The sequence below is a fragment of the Nerophis lumbriciformis genome, linkage group LG32 (assembly GCF_033978685.3).
Source record: "Nerophis lumbriciformis linkage group LG32, RoL_Nlum_v2.1, whole genome shotgun sequence".
NCBI classification, from domain to species: domain Eukaryota; kingdom Metazoa; phylum Chordata; class Actinopteri; order Syngnathiformes; family Syngnathidae; genus Nerophis; species Nerophis lumbriciformis.
This window is the reverse complement of record NC_084579.2, coordinates 27,044,153-27,062,317: the sequence shown is the minus strand read 5'-3', so window position 1 is coordinate 27,062,317 and position 18,165 is coordinate 27,044,153. Positions and strand designations below refer to the sequence as shown.

The following is an 18,165-nucleotide window of genomic DNA, read 5'->3' as shown; positions in this document are numbered from 1 at the left end:
TCTATGGAGATGGAGATTTCAAGTTCCAACAGGACTTGGCGCCTGCACACAGCGCAAAATCTACCCGTGCCTGGTTTACGGACCATGGTATTTCTGTTCTAAATTGGCCCGCCAACTCCCCTGACCTTAGCCCCATAGAAAATCTGTGGGGTATTGTGAAAAGGAAGATGCAGAATGCCAGACCCAAAAACGCAGAAGAGTTGAAGGCCACTATCAGAGCAACCTGGGCTCTCATAACACCTGAGCAGTGCCAGAAACTCATCGACTCCATGCCACGCAGTAATTGAGGCAAAAGGAGCTCCAACCAAGTATTGAGTATTGTACATGCTCATATTTTTCATTTTCATACTTTTCAGTTGGCCAACATTTCTAAAAATCCCTTTTTTGTATTAGCCTTAAGTAATATTCTAATTTTGTGACACACGGAATTTTGGATTTTCATTTGTTGCCACTTCAAATCATCAAAATTAAATGAAATAAACATTTGAATGCATCAGTCTGTGTGCAATGAATAAATATAATGTACAAGTTACACCTTTTGAATGCAATTACTGAAATAAATCAAGTTTTTCAAAATATTCTAATTTACTGGCTTTTACCTGTATACTTGTGGACAAATGCGTAACAGCAATAACGCAAGACTTCGCTGATCCACTTTAGCAATAAAAAAACACTCCAGGAGTTTTCATTTTTACATGATATAAAACCGCCCGAATGCAGCTGAGATAGGCTCCAGCACCCCCTGCGACCACCAAAAGGGACAAGCGGTAGAAAATGGATGGATGGATAAAATAGCTAAATAAAATGATGATGACATATTAATTGTTATTGTTTTGTATTTGGTGTTATATTTTATGATTGCAGTAATATTACCGCATATTTTCCGATTGGCGTATTAGCCGTCAGCATCACCCCGAAAGGGACAAGCGGTAGAAAATGGTTGTACGGATGGATCTCCCCTTCACCGTCAGAAACATTATCAGCTAAGAGTGTATACTTGAGGACAAATGCGTAACAGCAATAACGAAAGACTTCCGCGATCCACTTTAGCAATAAAACAAACTACAGACGTTTTCATTTTTAGATTGTATAAAATAGCTAAATAAAATAATGATGACATTAATTTTTATTTTGTATTTGGTGTTATATTGTATGATTGCAATAACATTACCGCATATTTTCCGATTGGCGTATTAGCCGTCAGTTTATTGTCAGAAACATTATCAGCCTAAGAGTGCATACTTGTGGACAAATGCGTAACAGCGATCTACTTTAGCAATAAAACAAACACACTACAAAAGTTTTCATTTTTAGATTATTTTAAAATAGCTAAATAAAATAATGATGACATATTAATTGTTATTGTTTTGTATTTGGTGCTATATTTTATGGTTGCAGTAACATTACCGCATATTTTACGATTGGTGTATTAGCCGTCAGCATCTCCCTTTGATGAAGATCTTTGGTAGCTTGAACATATGCGCTTGACAACAAGACGACAGCTAGCTAGCAAGTCATGTCTTCCTGAAACAAGTACATTACATTACAAATACAGACTACGGTGACTTTTTGCGAAGTTTAGCTACTAGAACAGTGGGCTAGGCGTACCCTAACACCACGACAGGCCGAATATACCAGCTTGTAATGTCTAACAATCCTAGAAAGTAACGTTATTATAAGCCGACTCCTGAGATAGTTTGTAACAGTGGAGCTAAAAGGTGAGGCATTACTATAAATACATCGCAGGTGTATTCGATACGTTTCAGCCACAAATAGCTTGGATGTAATCATTCATAAATGAAAATGTTATAGGTGCATGTTTACATGTATGTGTATGCAATCATTGCAGTCAGTATTGGGGGTGATGAGTTGGTTATGAGCGATGGAGGACAATCAATGTGGGGACCTGGACTACCTCATCCAAGATGAAGATACTTTCATAGAAGGTGTCAGCAACCAAGTTTTGTTCGTGGTGGTGCTCACCATCACCTTCCTGGCAGGGATCCTCGCGCTGCTCTGCAGGTAAGCACGCTCAGGAAATAATATAAGACATCTGAAGTGAAGTGAATTATATTTATATATCACTTTTCTCTAGTGACTCAAAACGCTTTACGTAAGTCCATCCATCCATCCATCTTCTTCCGCTTATCCGAGGTCGGGTCGCGGGGGCAGCAGCCTAAGCAGGGAAGCCCAGACTTCCCTCTCCCCAGCCACTTCGTCCAGCTCCTCCCGGTGGATCCCGAGGCGTTCCCAGGCCAGCCGGGAGACATAGTCTTCCCAACGTGTCCTGGGTCTTCCCCGTGGCCTCCTACCGGTCGGACGTGCCCGAAACACCTCCCGAGGGAGGCGTTCGGGTGGCATCCTGACCAGATGCCCGAACCACCTCATCTGGCTCCTCTCGATATGGAGGAGCAGCGGCTTTACTTTGAGCTCCCCCCGGATGGCAGAGCTTCTCACCCTATCTCTAAGGGAGAGCCCCGCCACCCGGCGGAGGAAACTCATTTCGGCCGCTTGTACCCGTGATCTTGTCCTTTCGGTCATGACCCAAAGCTCATGACCATAGGTGAGGATGGGAACGTAGATCGACCGGTAAATCGAGAGCTTTGCCTTCTGGCTCAGCTCCTTCTTCACCACAACGGATCGATACAACGTCCGCATTACTGAAGATGCCGCACCGATCCGCCTGTCGATCTCACGATCCACTCTTCCCTCACTCGTGAACAAGACTCCGAGGTACTTGAACTCCTCCACTTGGGGCAAGATCTCCTCCCCAACCCGGAGATGGCACTCCACCCTTTTCCGGGCGAGAACCATGGACTCGGATTTGGAGGTGCTGATTCTCATCCCAGTCGCTTCACACTCGGCTGCGAACCGATCCAGTGAGAGCTGAAGATCTTGGCCAGATGAAGCCATCAGGACCACATCATCTGCAAAAAGCAAAGGCTTTACGTAAGTGACATTTTTAAACGAGGCTCTGGGAGCAGGTGGGTAAAGTGTCTTGCCCAAGGACACAACGGCAGTGATTAGGATGGCAGAAGCGGGGATCGAACCTGGAACCCTCAAGTTGCTGGCACGGCCACTCTACCAACCGAGCTATACTGCCGCTCTATAGTGCTTGACACTCGAAGTTATCAGTCCGAAAGTCGAACATGTTGGAGGTACTCGCCGGGCAAAACAGTATAGCATGAGGTATGATACAAGTCTTATTGGAGAGCAGATTTTAAAAAGGAAGGAGGCGATTATGAATTGCAATCCTTAGTCATAGTTACGAAGGGAAGAATGTTAACATGTTTAACATTGCAAATTCAACTGCAAAATGAATATCCAGTTAAATGGAGGACCAAAGCAAGTACTTGTTGTCAAAGACATCCATGAACTGGTCAAATACTGATGATGACATCATCTCGACTGTAGGGAAATGAAAGACACAACTGACAAGCGACTTTGGGCTACGTTTACAGTACAGGTCAATTCTGTTTTGTTTTTTTTGCCTTATGTGACCTGTATCTGATATTTTTTCATGTTGTTGTGAATAACTTTAGATTTTTGTCAACTTCAGGCTGAACAATGAGGTCGCGTTTATCCCCCACTTACACATCATTAAAAGGTGACAAACGTCACAATTTAACAAAATTTTACAGGCACGAAATGAAATGGCGCAAAAGAAAACACTTCAAGTCAGGGATTGACCGATTATTGTTATCAGCGCCGATATTTGGCGTTTTTATGCATACCTATATCGCCCTTTTATTGGTATCAGCTGGTATTTAAAAAAAAAAAAATTACAACTACAATAGAAATATATCAGCAGATACAATAAATACACATTACACATATTATACCAGTATTTAGTATTAAAAAATAGTCATAGGTAGAGAGTAAGTTAGTTATGATAATAACCAGTGCTACTTTCTGCTAAACTGAGCTGCGGTGCTCAGACTACCACCCCTTACAATTAATAAAACTGACATTAAATTGATTAGTTAAAGTTAAAGTACCACTGATAGTCACACACACAGTATGTGTGGTGAAATTACTCTCTGCATTTGACCCATCTCCTTGTTCCACCTCCTGGGAGGTGGGGGAGCAGTGAGCAGCAGCGGTGGCTACGCTCGTGGATCATTCTGGTGATTTAACCCCCAATTCCAACTCTTGATGCTGAGTACCAAGCAGGGAGGTGCAGGTCAATTGTGTTTTTTTGCCTTATGTGACCTGTAGCTGATATTTTTTCATGTTAGTGTGAATATCTTTAGGTTTTTTTCAACTGCAGTCTGAACACTCAGGTCGCGTTTATCCCCACAACAACACTACAAGTCAGGGATTGACCGATTATTATTATCAGCGCCGATATTTGGCGTTTTTATGTATACTGATATCGCCCTTTTATTGGTATCAACTGGTATTTTTTAAATTTTATTTACAACTACAATAAAAATATATCAGCAGATACAATAAATAAACATATGATACCAGTATTTAGTATTAAAAAATAGTCATAGGTAGAGAGTAAGTTAGTAGTAATAACCAGTGCTACTTTCTGCTAAACTGAGCTGCTGTGCTCAGACTACCTCCCCTTACAATGAATAAATCCATGAACTGCTATTAAATTGATTAGGTAAAGTTAAAGTATAGTATAGTATAGATAGTCACACACACAGTAGGTGTGGTAAAATTACTCTCTGCATTTGACCCATTCCCTTGTTCCATCTCCTGGGAGGTGAGGGGAGCAGTGAGCAGCAGCAGTGGCCACGCTCATTAGACTTAGACTTAGACTTCGACTTCCTTTTTATTGTCATTCAAATTTGAACTTTACAGCACAGATAAGAACAACATTTCGTTACATAAGCTCATGGTAGTGCAGGATAAAAAAGCAATAAGGTGCATATATAAATAAATAAATATATATAAATAATATATATATATGTGTGAATGTGAGTGTGAATGTTGTCTGTCTATCTGTGTTGGCCTTGCGATGAGGTGGCGACTTGTCCAGGGTGTACCCTGCCTTCCGCCCGATTGTAGCTAAAATAGGCTCCAGCGACCCCGCGACCCCGAAGGGAATAAGCGGTAAAAATGGATGGATGGATATATAAAATAAATAAATATATATAATATGTAAATAAATAAATAGATTACTGTACAGATAAATATATTGCACTTTTTCACATGCGTCCACGTTTATGTATGTATGTTATATTGTCTTTTTTATTCCAGCGAGTTAATCCATTTTGGGGGGAGTTGAGGGGATAATTTAATTATGATGCGTTCAAGAGTGTTACGGCCTGAGGGAAGAAGCTGTTACAGAACCTGGAAGTTCTGCTTCGGAGGCTGCGGAACCTCTTTCTAGAGTCCAGCAGTGAAAACAGTCCTTGGTGGGGGTGGGAGGAGTCTTTGCAGATTTTCTGAGCCCTGGTCAGGCAGCGGCTTTTTGCGATCTCCTTGATAGGAGGAAGAGGAGTCCTGATGATCTTTTCCGCTGTCCTCACCACTCTCTGGAGAGACTTCCAGCATGAGGCATTGCAGGCTCATGGATCATTTTGGTGATTTAACCCCCAATTGCAACCCTTGATGCTCATTAACCTCCATACAAATGAATTATCGGCTCCAAAAATCAGTTATCGACCTCCTTGACTACTATAATAACTACTAATAATCGGTGTTGGCCCTAAAAGAAACATATCGGTCGATATCTACCGGTACTACATGAACATGTTAAGTCAACACATTCCTTTAATGTACCGGTACTCAAATAAACAAGTGTGCGCTAACAAACATGTAGCCACAGTGTAACTGTATTAACAAAGTGCGGTGCATGCTTGTTAGTCCAGCAGTAACTCGTGCTTCCGGCTTCCCAGAATGCTTTGCAACACTTTTGTAAATAGCTTTTCCTGTAGTAGTAGTCATTGTGCCTAGAGGGCGCTAACTTTCCAGAGTGTTGTATGTATATCTGTGTTGGCCTTGCGATGAGGTGGCGACTTGTCCAGGGTGTACTCTGCCTTCCGCCTGAATGCAGCTGAGATAGGCTCCAGCACCCCCCGTGACCCCGTAAGGGACAAGCTGTAGAAAATGGATGGCTGGATGGATGTATGCATTAAAGCCTGGCTTTTAGCATGTAATAACATGAACTACGCCTGTATGTAACACACACGCTCACGCTTTAGATGTGTGTGGGGTCAGCTAATAATAGCGATTTTACAAAGTTTAGCTACTAACATTAGCTATCATTGAATGTATTGTATAGATATAGTATCACCCAGGTGTCAAACTCAAGGCCCAGGGGCCACATCTGGACTGGCGCATTATTTTATATTGCTCGCTAAAGCATGGAATGAATGTGCGTCAAGAAAGCGCTTAACTTGTTCTTTAAATTTTGACCCCAAAAATTGCATGCACTGCATGCAATTGCATATCTTTTAAACTTTAATATTATCTGACCATGCAAACAAATATATATTCACCCTAGATTTAAAAAAAAAAATTAAACTTATTATCCTGTCACCTTAATTTCAAAGCAATCCATCAATTTGTTTACAAGAAAGACATAATAATCAAATGTATAGGCAATTGTATAATAATATCACAAGGCAACAATGCATTTATATTTGCATGTATTCACAGCCCTTTTAGGGCAGCCTTAACGGTGATTTGACTCTCAATAAAAACAAGTTTGACATCCCTAGTATTGTTTCCGTGAACAATATAGACATTTAAAAAAACGTGTGTTCTGTTAAACTATCAATGGTATTTTGTAGATGACAAAATATAACTGAGCAAGCTGCAAACTTTTACAAAGCTTTGCCCCTTTTTAATAGGCACATTTGTTTTTAAAGGGTAACTGAACTTTTTGGGGGAATTTTGTCTATCATTCACAATCCTTTTGTAAGACAAGCACACATATGTTTTGTGTTTTTTTTAATTCATTCTAACTAATAAGACAATTTGATCAAAAGTCAGTTTACAATAGAGCCTATTGCGGTCGATGTATTCTGACCATAAAACCCTTAAAAAACATCCAAACACCTCCATCAAGGAATTATATACATGTTGTAAGTCAGTGCCTCTCAAATATTTTCTGTTATGCCCCAGGAAGAAGTTTGTGCCCCTCCCCCCACTCTCCACTCTATAATCCATCCATCCATCCATCTATCCATTTCTACCGAGTCTCCTTTTCAGGGTCGAGGTGGTGACTGGAGCCTATTCCAGAAAAAATGTTAAAACTATACTTCTGGTGTGTTGTTTCCTTTAATGTTAGTAAGCTTACAATGTTATGCAATCTTTCGTCTTCCACTGTGGTTACAGTGCAGCCAAGTGCTACATACGCTGCATCATAGTCTTGTACAGCAAAAAAAAGCATGTTCCTTGAGGTCACACGCAACCCCCCTGGCATCGCACCGCGCCCCCCAGGGGGTACGCCACTCTACTGTAAGTGTGTGTATGTATATATATATAATGTAGTAACAGGCATATTCATAATAACATCTAATATGTACGTATTTTAATCATTTTAAGCATACAACAGCTATTTGAACGTTAATATCACACCTCATATTAACAGATTTTCATGATTTATTTTTTATCCATAAATAAATCATGATATAGTGTCAAATTCAGTCATGTTGTCATTTTCTTTACTTTACTTGCCTTTATTTAATTACCCCACGTATTCAAATGTATTTTTTTCTATTTATATTTAACAATTTATCACCTTTTTAAAAGTTTGTTCATAGTATTAAGTTGTTTTTCTTTCTTTCCTTAACACTGCACTAGCAAAATAAGTGTCATGTTTTTGGCTCGTGTTTGTTGTTTGATGAAAACAAAAAAACAACACCTTCCCTTCTTTTCACACAGGAAGTGAACAAAGCTTAAATTGAGAAGGCAAACTGTAAGTGAACAAAATGGATGAACTGTCAGTAATAGACATGGTATTAATAAACTCTGCTTTTTCCTACTTCTTTGGATGTCAGTAATACTGGTAGCAATGGTATTAGTAGTTTATTATTTTGGACATGTTTAAAACAAAAGCAAAACACAGTGAAGTACACATATAGAAACAAATATTTCTCAACAAAAACAATACATAATGATTAGGGTTTTCATATCCAGAAAAGAGTAGGAAGAAGTGAAACTTATAAACTTTTGTTCCCAAATGTAACTTCTTTATAAGCATGTCTGAAACAAATAAACCATACTCAGTCATGTAGAGCTGCTCCTAGTGTAGTATTTGTCTTTATACAAAAGAGACATTTGTCCAACGTCGCTAGTAGAAAAAGTTGATTGCATCGCTTACGGATCTCCTCCCATTAGTGTCACTTTGCTAATACAACATTCTTTCTTTTCGGAATCACGTCAATCCCTTTACGAATGTTTGACAAGTTTTGGCATCATTTGATATGGACTTGGCATAAAATTTCACCTCATGGCTCCATTGTTGACTGACTCAATTTTTTTCAAGTGTGTATACCTCAAAGATGGCGCGGCCTACCGGTATTGAACGGAGTCGTGACGTCGGTGAAAACGCTCAATTGCATTAGCTGAAATCAAAATGTTGATTTTTGCACATTGATCTTGCAGGGAAGACCATCAGAACATTCATCCAGAGAATCAGGAGCATGTTCGAGCTGTTCGACAGCAGCTGCAAACGGAACAGGTAAGGCGGCAAAAAGCCAAATGGAACACATGAGAAGGAAACCACACATACAACGCAACATTTTTAAGATTTTAGCTGCACATGTTTGATTGGTTGAATGTGTCATGCATACTTGTGACGTAAAATCTCCTTCCAGGTAATATGAACTACTGTATGGTAGTGTTGATTAGTTACGTTCATATGTGTGATTTTATTATTATACATTTTTTGAATGTGTTCTAGGAGGAAAATCCTCAGCCGGAAACAAGGCAGCAGTATTACACGGACATGTCTTGCCCTGTGTGTTTACAACAGGCTGTCCTGCCTGTCGAAACTAATTGTGGTCATCTTTTCTGTGGTAAGAATATAGTATTCCCCACGCACACTTGTTTTGGTCTGAGACTTAGTTACCATTTCCAACAAAGTACGTCTTGTGATCAAAATAGGATTTGAACAATAACTACGTAATTATACCAGGTTGGATTTTGTCGGTATTGGTTAAAGCAGTGGTTCTCGAACTGTGGTATACCCGGGCTCCATTTAGTGGTACACAAAATAATCACTTGATTAAAGTATAGTGTATTATTTTCCTATATTCTAACACTGTGTTACTGTTCAAAATTGTGTGTAGATAAATAAAATATTAAATACAGTATACTTGTTAAATAATACCTCTGCTTTGTTTTTAATGAATACATTGGCTGATTACGCTACTGTATTTCAATGTTGGTCAATATAGTGGTACCTGGAGAGCCAAGTTTTTTCTGAGGTGGTATTTTGTGAAAAAAGTTTTAGAACCACTGGGTAAGATAGTTTTTTTGAATGATCACTTAGCCTTTGCTTTCTTGTTATTTAATATAAGTCTATTCTCTCCCCCCCCCCCCCCCCCCAACATAGGGTCATGTATTATAGCCTACTGGAGGTATGGCACCTGGTTGGGTGCCATTAAGTGTCCCATATGCAGACAAATGGTAAGAGTTGACTCATATTGTTGCCTCAACTGTGAAAACGCACATACAGTAGTTTGGATTTTTTAATTTTCTGGCTGCTAGTTTTAAAAAACAAAATTTACAGTTTTAGCGAACAGAACATCAGTTTCTGCGTCGGAAGGCTTATTTTGTTTGTTTTAAATAAATCTAGATTTTCTTCGATGCAACTATGTTCATATGTTATTTTCTTCGTTTTTCCAGGTAACGCTGCTCTTCCCGCTTTTTCATCAGCACACCACGCCTCAGAGGGTCCAGGATGGTACAGCGGTACCTCAGCTGATCTTAAGAGACATCAACGATTACAACCGACGCTTCTCAGATCAGCCGAGATCTGTGAGTATTGAGTCTTGGAGCAAAATACACAAGTGCTTCATATACAATGGAATCTCCAAACCCGAATATAAACTTTGAGGAAAAATAAGCAACTTAAGCAGGGGTCACCAACCTTTTAGAAATCGAGGGATACTTCCGAGGTATCAAGTAATACCAAGCGCTACCAGTTTGATTCTGAAATAACACATTTGCTCAGTTTACTTTTATAAATCACATCACAATATTTATTATTAATGATCATCATCAATGTGCTGACAGTCACCAGATGAATGATTTCATACAAGGTAGGACACAACATGCAACACTATTTCTAAATGCAATTGTTAAATATTTTGAATGATCGCAATTCGTAAGAAATCCCCATGTCCCAATTCCACAAGCCACCAACCTTTTTTTAACCGATCATGAACGACAGTGGTAACTCAACTTATGAGTACGGTACTTTAACTCACGAATAATTTGAGATACAGTACCATTTGTCTCTTGACTTTTTGTTTTGCTTTGATTTGCCAGCATAAATTAAGTTGAGTTGAGTTTGAGTTTATTTCGATCATGCAAGCATACAACATGATACATCACAATTTCCAGTTTCTCTTTTCAACATGTTCGAAAAGGAGTAGGAAGAAGCAGAGCTTATTTAATCCTACCCCTTTTCTTTTACATAATAGTTGCTAAAACTTTTGTTCACTTCCTGTTCTCAATTTATTCACAATATACTCCATAAGTAATCACAATAAAAATAAATAAATAAATAGGGATGTCCGACAATGGCTTTTTGCCGATATCCGATATTCCGATATTGTCCAACTCTTTAATTACCGATACCGATATCAACCGATACCGATATCAACCGATTTATACAGTTGTGGAATTAACACATTATTATGCCTAATTTGGACAACCAGGTATGGTGAAGATAAGGTACTTTTACATTTTTTTTATAAAATAAGATAAATAAATTAAAAACATTTTCTTGAATAAAAAAGAAAGTAAAACAATATAAAAACAGTTACATAGAAACTAGTAATTAATGAAAATTAGTAAAGTTAACTGTTAAAGGTTAGTACTATTAGTGGCCCAGCAGCACGCACAATAATGTGTGCTTACGGACTGTATCTCTTGCAGACTGTATTGATGTATATTGATGTATAATGTGGGAACCAGAATATTAATAACAGAAAGAAACAACCCTTTTGTGTGAATGAGTGTGAATGGGGGAGGGAGGTTTTTTGGGTTGGTGCACTAATTGTAAGTGTATCTTGTGTTTTTTATGTTGGTTTAATAAAAAAAAACAAAAAAAAAAAAAAAACGATACCGATAATAAAAAAAACGATACCGATAATTTCCGATATTACATTTTCATGCATATATCGGCCGATAATTTCGGCCTGCCGATATTATCGGACATCTCTATAAATGAATAATAATTGGTGCAGTAAGTTATATTTCATATGATGAGATAAGTAAGATTATTTTGAGAATGAAAGAATGAAAGTTAGGAGCACACCAGTTAAAGTAATAATTTGTCACAGGGTTGTGACGTTTGAGCCATAAAAAGTTGAATTATTGTTACCTACTGCTGTTTCACACTTCCTCTACAAAAGAAACAAATGTTGGAGCGTTGCTGAGTGACGGACACAATACTGCCCTCCAACCACCGGAATTGAGAAAATGTCCGCAACATTTAACCACAAACATCTAAAGGACATACATTTATCCATGAACATATTGAGAAGCTGCAGATGTCGTGTTTGACACATTACAATTTGTTCTATCGAGTCCTTACTTAACAAACTGGACGGCCGAGCATTACTTTTGGTACACAGACATACATATCAACTCTGACCTTTCCGATCCATCACTCAAATATGTCCGTGTGCAACATAAAAACAATTTCCTGGTTCCTATTGTTACACGATGGAGAAGCAGCTTATAGTGTAGGAGACACATACAAAAGTTATAATATCAAATTTCTTAAGATTACTGTAGTTGTTTGTAGTACATACTATTGTAATGCTTTTCAAACAATTTGTCTAAGGTTTTTTGTTTAAAATGTCATTTTTTAAAGGCATTTTACATTTTAAAATTGTCATGTTTTTGGAGTGCCAAGCACCGATTAAAATAATTTAAATTCATTTCAATGGGCGGAGCTGCTTCGAGATACGAGTGATTTGAGTTACCGTATTTTTCGGACTATAAGTCGCAGTTTTTTTCATAGTTTGGCCGGGGGTGCGACTTATACTCAGGAGCGACTTATGTGTGAAATTATTAACACATTAAACTAACTATTAAAATATCAAATAATATTATTTAGCTTATTCACGTAAGAGACTAGACGTATAAGATTTCATAGGATTTAGCGATTAGGAGTGACAGATTGTTTGGTAAACGTATAGCATGTTCTATATGTTATAGTTATTTGAATGACTCTTACCATAATATGTTACGTTAACATACCAGGCACGTTCTCAGTTGGTTATTTATGCGTCATATAACGTACACTTATTCAGCCTGTTGTTCACTATTCTTTATTTATTTTAAATTGCCTTTCAAATGTCTATTCTTGGTGTTGGGTTTTATCAAATAAATTTCCCCCAAAAATGCGACTTATACTCCAGTGCGACTTATATATGTTTTTTTCCTTCTTTTTTATGCATTTCCGGCTGGTGCGATTTATACTCCGGAGCGACTTATAGTCCGAAAAATATGGTGCAAGCTCGGTCGTGGGACGCAATGTGCTCGTAAATGCAGGTTGCATCCCGTTAGTACAAGTTATCAACTTTTTTATATTTGCTGCCATAGTGTACTATGTTCACAGACAGTCCCATTATAATGTGTTTATGGGCATACAGGTCGTCTGCATGTATTCCCAGCTAACAAATAAATGAATGTATGAAAAACACTGTTTATTATGGTTACGGTAAAATGTTACTTGAAATGCTTCCATGATAGCTACAGTTTAACCCTGGAATAGATTACTTTGAGCTTCAATGTTTTATACAAATAGGAACATATTCAACATCGACCTGTGTTCCATAACAGTTGTGTTCAATCTTAGAAGTTCAGTTGTGTTTAAAAGACTGAAATATCCTTTAATTATTACATAATTTTTTACAAGAGAAAAGAATGTGTAGTGTCTTTACAATGCATTGTTTATTCTTCTCAGTTAATGGACCGCCTGCGAGACGTGCCAACCCTCCTCCGCCATGCCTTCAGGGAGATGTTCTCCATGGGCGGCCTCTTCTGGATGTTCCGCATTCGAATTATCCTCTGCCTGGTTGGCGCCCTCACCTACCTGGCCTCGCCCCTAGACATCCTGCCCGAGGCGCTTTTCGGCCTGCTGGGATTCATGGACGACTTCTTTGTCATCCTCCTCTTCTTTATTTACATCTCAATCATGTACCGGGAGGTGGTGACGCAGAGACTGAACGGCTAGGTCAATGAGACACACGAAGCCTGCTTTCTTCACGCTCCAAGATCGTTTAAGAAGGTGTATATAAATTACCGAACTTGATCAATACTTTTGGTCCGCTCCATGGGCTTAGAGAAAGTTGGCACTAAGAATATTTGATAGGCTCACACGACGCAATTCAACCAACACATGGAGGGAACACCATTGCTTAAAGTGATCATATTTCCTCTGTGTCCAAGGTTGTTAACTTACATAACTTCAGAGAGTGCCAGGTGTGTATTATAGGTGGAAGGTCTTTATTTGTACAAATAGCGTCTGCATATTTGTGTTCGCTTTCCCCCACCTTTAATTATATCTTAGTGAAATGATGTACAGTGTCAGTCATTACGATTAATAGAGAAAGTGTAACACTCTTTTGACTGCCACTGTATAGTACAGTAAACATTGTTATATTATTATACTGGCATATTGTAATGATTTAGCAGTGTCCTAAACTCAATTGTATTTGTACAAATGGGTCAAAATGAATGACTCGAGACTACCACTGTTTTAATTTGGTCTACAGTGGCTATTGGATGACAGAGTAAAGCTAAACTGTTTCACATTATAAAGGAGCAACAAAGAGGCGTTTATTAAAGATGAGGTGATAATTCGTCAAAATAAGGCACTTTTTGGAGTAGAGGCCAATCAATATTGGTAAAAAAGTGGTACTGTTATTTGATGGGACCTTATTATCGTAGCTCTTTAATGTTAAATTATATGAGTATCTTTAAGACACCATCATGTGAATCTTACAACCTGCTTGCGTGTGTGGCTGTAATCTAATCATAATGCAAGACAATTAGTCAATTTTGATAACTGGGCTTGAAAAATAAATATGGCACTTCAGCAATGCGCAAACAACAATGATTGTCTTTCTTTTTTTTTTTTTTTACAGTTAAATAGGTCTTAATTGAGGCAGCCATGAAGATTAGGCATCCTTTCTTGGACCCTTAAAGGAATGGGAACCCATGAGGGGTCATGACCCCGGGATATGGATGTTGAAACTTCATCCATGACATTTGTTTTCTTGAAATAGCACGAGGGTGGAAGTTACAGTAAGATTTCGCCTGTATTTTTTTTTAAGTTAGTGTCACTCTCTGTTTCTAACAAAAGCAAAAAAAGTTAATCAACATCTGTAAACTAGTTTGACTTGAGTCTGCCAATTCTATGATTGTAATGTGGTTGCACAAGTACAAGTACAACCACTCTGTGATAGCAGTGACTAATGATGCAACACATCATTTGGTAATCAGTCGTTAAATACATGCATACACCACAGCTGGGAAACTGAACAACTCTTTTTTTTTAACCACTTGAACACTGGAAAGCATGAAAAACACCAAGATGTCTGGGGGTGTTGGGGGGGATACATATTTTATTTATATATATATATATATATATATATATATATATATATGTAAATATTACATGTTACATATGTTATATTTAATATTGCTACAATGGTAATTTTTTGTCTACTTTATACCTTTTGTTTTCGCCCTCTTTTTGTGCCCTTGTGTGCATTATCCTTTCCATCCTTTGTAACTGAACGACTGTATGGAACAATTTCTCTTGGGGATCAATACCATCCATCCATTTTCTACCGCATATTCCCTTTGGGGTAGCGGGGGGCGCTGGAGCCTATCCCAGCTACAATCGGGCGGAAGGCGGGGTACACCCTGGACAAGTTGCTACCTCACTGCAGGGGGATCAATACATTTTGTCTAAGTCCAAGTTTACCCATATATACCTGATTAACAGGAGATGTCAACCGTTTGGAGACACTTGCTCATGCTATTGAAATAGTACACGATTTTAGTATGATTACACTCGCCTCTAATGATGAATTAGCGGTGTCTTAATCGGTGCAAACGAGTCAATTATTTAATCAAGACAATTAATAACATTAACTTTATTTGCTGCAATACCTGCTCAGTGGCCTTGTGGTTAGAGTGTCCGCCCTGAGATCGGTAAGTTGTGAGTTCGAACCCCGGCCGAGTCATACCAAAGACTATAAAAATGGGACCTATTACCTCAGCATCAAGGGTTGAAACTTTGAAACTTTTATTAGTAGATTGCACAGTACAGTACATATTCCGTACAATTGACCACTAAATGGTAACACCCGAATACGTTTTTCAACTTGTTTAAGTCGGGGTCCACGTTAATCAATTCATGGTACACATATATACTATCAGCATAATACAGTCATCACACAAGTTAATCATCAGAGTATATACAAACCCCGTTTCCATATGAGTTGGGAAATTGTGTTGATGTAAATATAAACGTAATACAATGATTTGCAAATCCTTTTCAACCCATATGCAATTGAATGCACTACAAAGACAAGATATTTGATGTTCAATCTCATAAACTTTATTTTTTTTTTGCAAATAATAACTTAGAATTTCATGGCTGCAACACGTTTATACCCAAAGTAGTTGGGAAAGGGCCTGTTCACCACTGTGTTACATGGCCTTTCCTTTTAACAACACTCAGTAAACGTTTGGGAACTGAGGAGACACATTTTTGAAGCTTCTCAGGTGGAATTCTTTCCCATTCTTGCTTGATGTACAGCTTAAGTTGTTCAACAGTCCGGGGGTCTCCGTTGTGGTATTTTAGGCTTCATAATGCGCCATACATTTTCAATGGGAGACAGGTCTGGACTACAGGCAGGCCAGTCTAGTACCCGCACTCTTTTACTATGAAGCCACGTTGATGTAACACGTGGCTTGGCATTGTCTTGCTGAAATAAGCAGGGGCGTCCATGGTAACGTTGCTTGGATGGCAACATACGTTGCCCCAAAACCTGTATGTACCTTTCAGCATTAATGGCGCCTTCACAGATGTGTAAGTTACCCATGTCTTGGGCACTAATACACCCCCATACCATCACAGATGCTGGCTTTTCAACTTTGCGCCTATAACAATCCGGATGGTTCTTTTCCTCTTTGGTCCGGAGGACACGACGTCCACAGTTTCCAAAAACAATTTGAATTCTGGACTCGTCAGACCACAGAACACTTTTCCACTTTGTATCAGTCCATTTTAGGTTTGGTTGATATCAGCACTTCAGTCATCAACAATTATATCATCTGAGAAATGGACATTGAGACAGTGTAGGTCTGACTTTGTAGGATATGTACAGCGAGCAGTTGGAATTGGGGGTTAAATCACCAAAATGATTCCCGAGCGCGGCCACCACTGCTGCTCATTTCTCCCCTCATCTCCCAGGGGGTGGAATGCAGAGGTTAATTTCACCCATACTTGCCAACCCTCCCGGATTTTCCGGGAGACTCCCGAAATTCAGCGCCTCTCCCGAAAACCTCCCGGGACAAATTTTGTCCCGAAAATCTCCCGAAATTCAGGCGGACCTGGAGGCCACGCCCGCTCCAGCTCCATGCGGACCTGGAGGGTCCGCATGGAGCAATGTTGTTGTAATATATGGAGTTGGAGGCAATAAACAGGCGAGGGGATGAAGTACGTCTCTTTACTGTAGACTTCAGAACAGACTCACACACTTGACGTCAGGTGCGCAACACCACGTAAATCGTTGGCCAACCAAAAAGTAACCCCAGTACGCTATAGCCAACATTCACCAGGAGATGGCAACAGACAAACATAGATCACTCTATTACATTCCTCCCCTTTTAGAAATGTAGAAGTTACTCAAAAGAAATAAACAACCCAACCAAAAAATGCAGCAGCTCAATTAAAAAACTGTACTTAAGCCACATTCTTTCTTTTTTTTTAGTACTGAACTCTTAACCCTCATTTGTAAACAATAACATGCTTATTATACAAACAGTATTTGTACATCTTTAACACAGATTTTTATACTGTCTTCAGAGATTCTGTTTTTTTGGTGGTACTCGAAACCTTTCTGGTTACCTGTGGATCACTGGTGGGGTTTTTGTTGTGGGTGATCTGGGTTCTGATGATGGCAACTCAGCAGCCCTTGAATCTGGTTCAATGATGAGACTAGTTTGTGTCTGACTCACTGATGGTCCTGATGATGGAACTGAAACAGCTACTGTCCAGTTGTACTGATGGCACATTTTCTGCAACTGGTGGAGACTAGATAACTGGCAGTCTCTCCATGTTTTCTCGCCATGGTAACATGTGATCCACATGCACTGTGCGCTGTCTCTGTCCCTCTTGATATATATATATATATATATATATATATATATATATATATATATACAGAAATAGGAGAGCCCACCACTTGTTCACGAGTGAGGGAAGAGTGGATCGTGAGATCGACAGGCGGATCGGTGCGGCATCTTCAGTAATGCGGACGCTGTATCGATCCGTTGTGGTGAAGAAGGAGCTGAGCCAGAAGGCAAAGCTCTCGATTTACCGGTCGATCTACGTTCCCATCCTCACCTATGGTCATGAGCTTTGGGTCATGACCGAAAGGACAAGATCACGGGTACAAGCGGCCGAAATGAGTTTCCTCCGCCGGGTGGCGGGGCTCTCCCTTAGAGATAGGGTGAGAAGCTCTGCCATCCGGGGGGAGCTCAAAGTAAAGCCGCTGCTCCTCCATATCGAGAGGAGCCAGATGAGGTGGTTCGGGCATCTGGTCAGGATGCCAACCGAACGCCTCCCTCGGGAGGTGTTTCGGGCACGTCCGACCGGTAGGAGGCCACGGGGAAGACCCAGGACACGTTGGGAAGACTATGTCTCCCGGCTGGCCTGGGAACGCCTCGGGATCCACCGGGAGGAGCTGGACGAAGTGGCTGGGGAGAGGGAAGTCT

General features: G+C 39.6%; 1 protein-coding gene across 1 annotated transcript; it reads left to right on the top strand.

Annotated features, from left to right (window-relative positions):
- Positions 1 to 1,435: 1,435 nt before the first annotated feature.
- rnf170 (ring finger protein 170) lies at positions 1,436 to 14,023 on the top strand. The gene is made up of 7 exons (XM_061926986.2): positions 1,436 to 1,718; positions 1,850 to 2,022; positions 8,572 to 8,647; positions 8,870 to 8,984; positions 9,524 to 9,597; positions 9,817 to 9,948; positions 13,115 to 14,023. Exons 2-7 carry the CDS (start codon positions 1,883 to 1,885, stop codon positions 13,382 to 13,384), a joined length of 807 nt encoding a protein of 268 aa, XP_061782970.1. The 5' UTR covers positions 1,436 to 1,718; positions 1,850 to 1,882; the 3' UTR covers positions 13,385 to 14,023.
- The last annotated feature ends 4,142 nt before the right edge of the window (positions 14,024 to 18,165 follow it).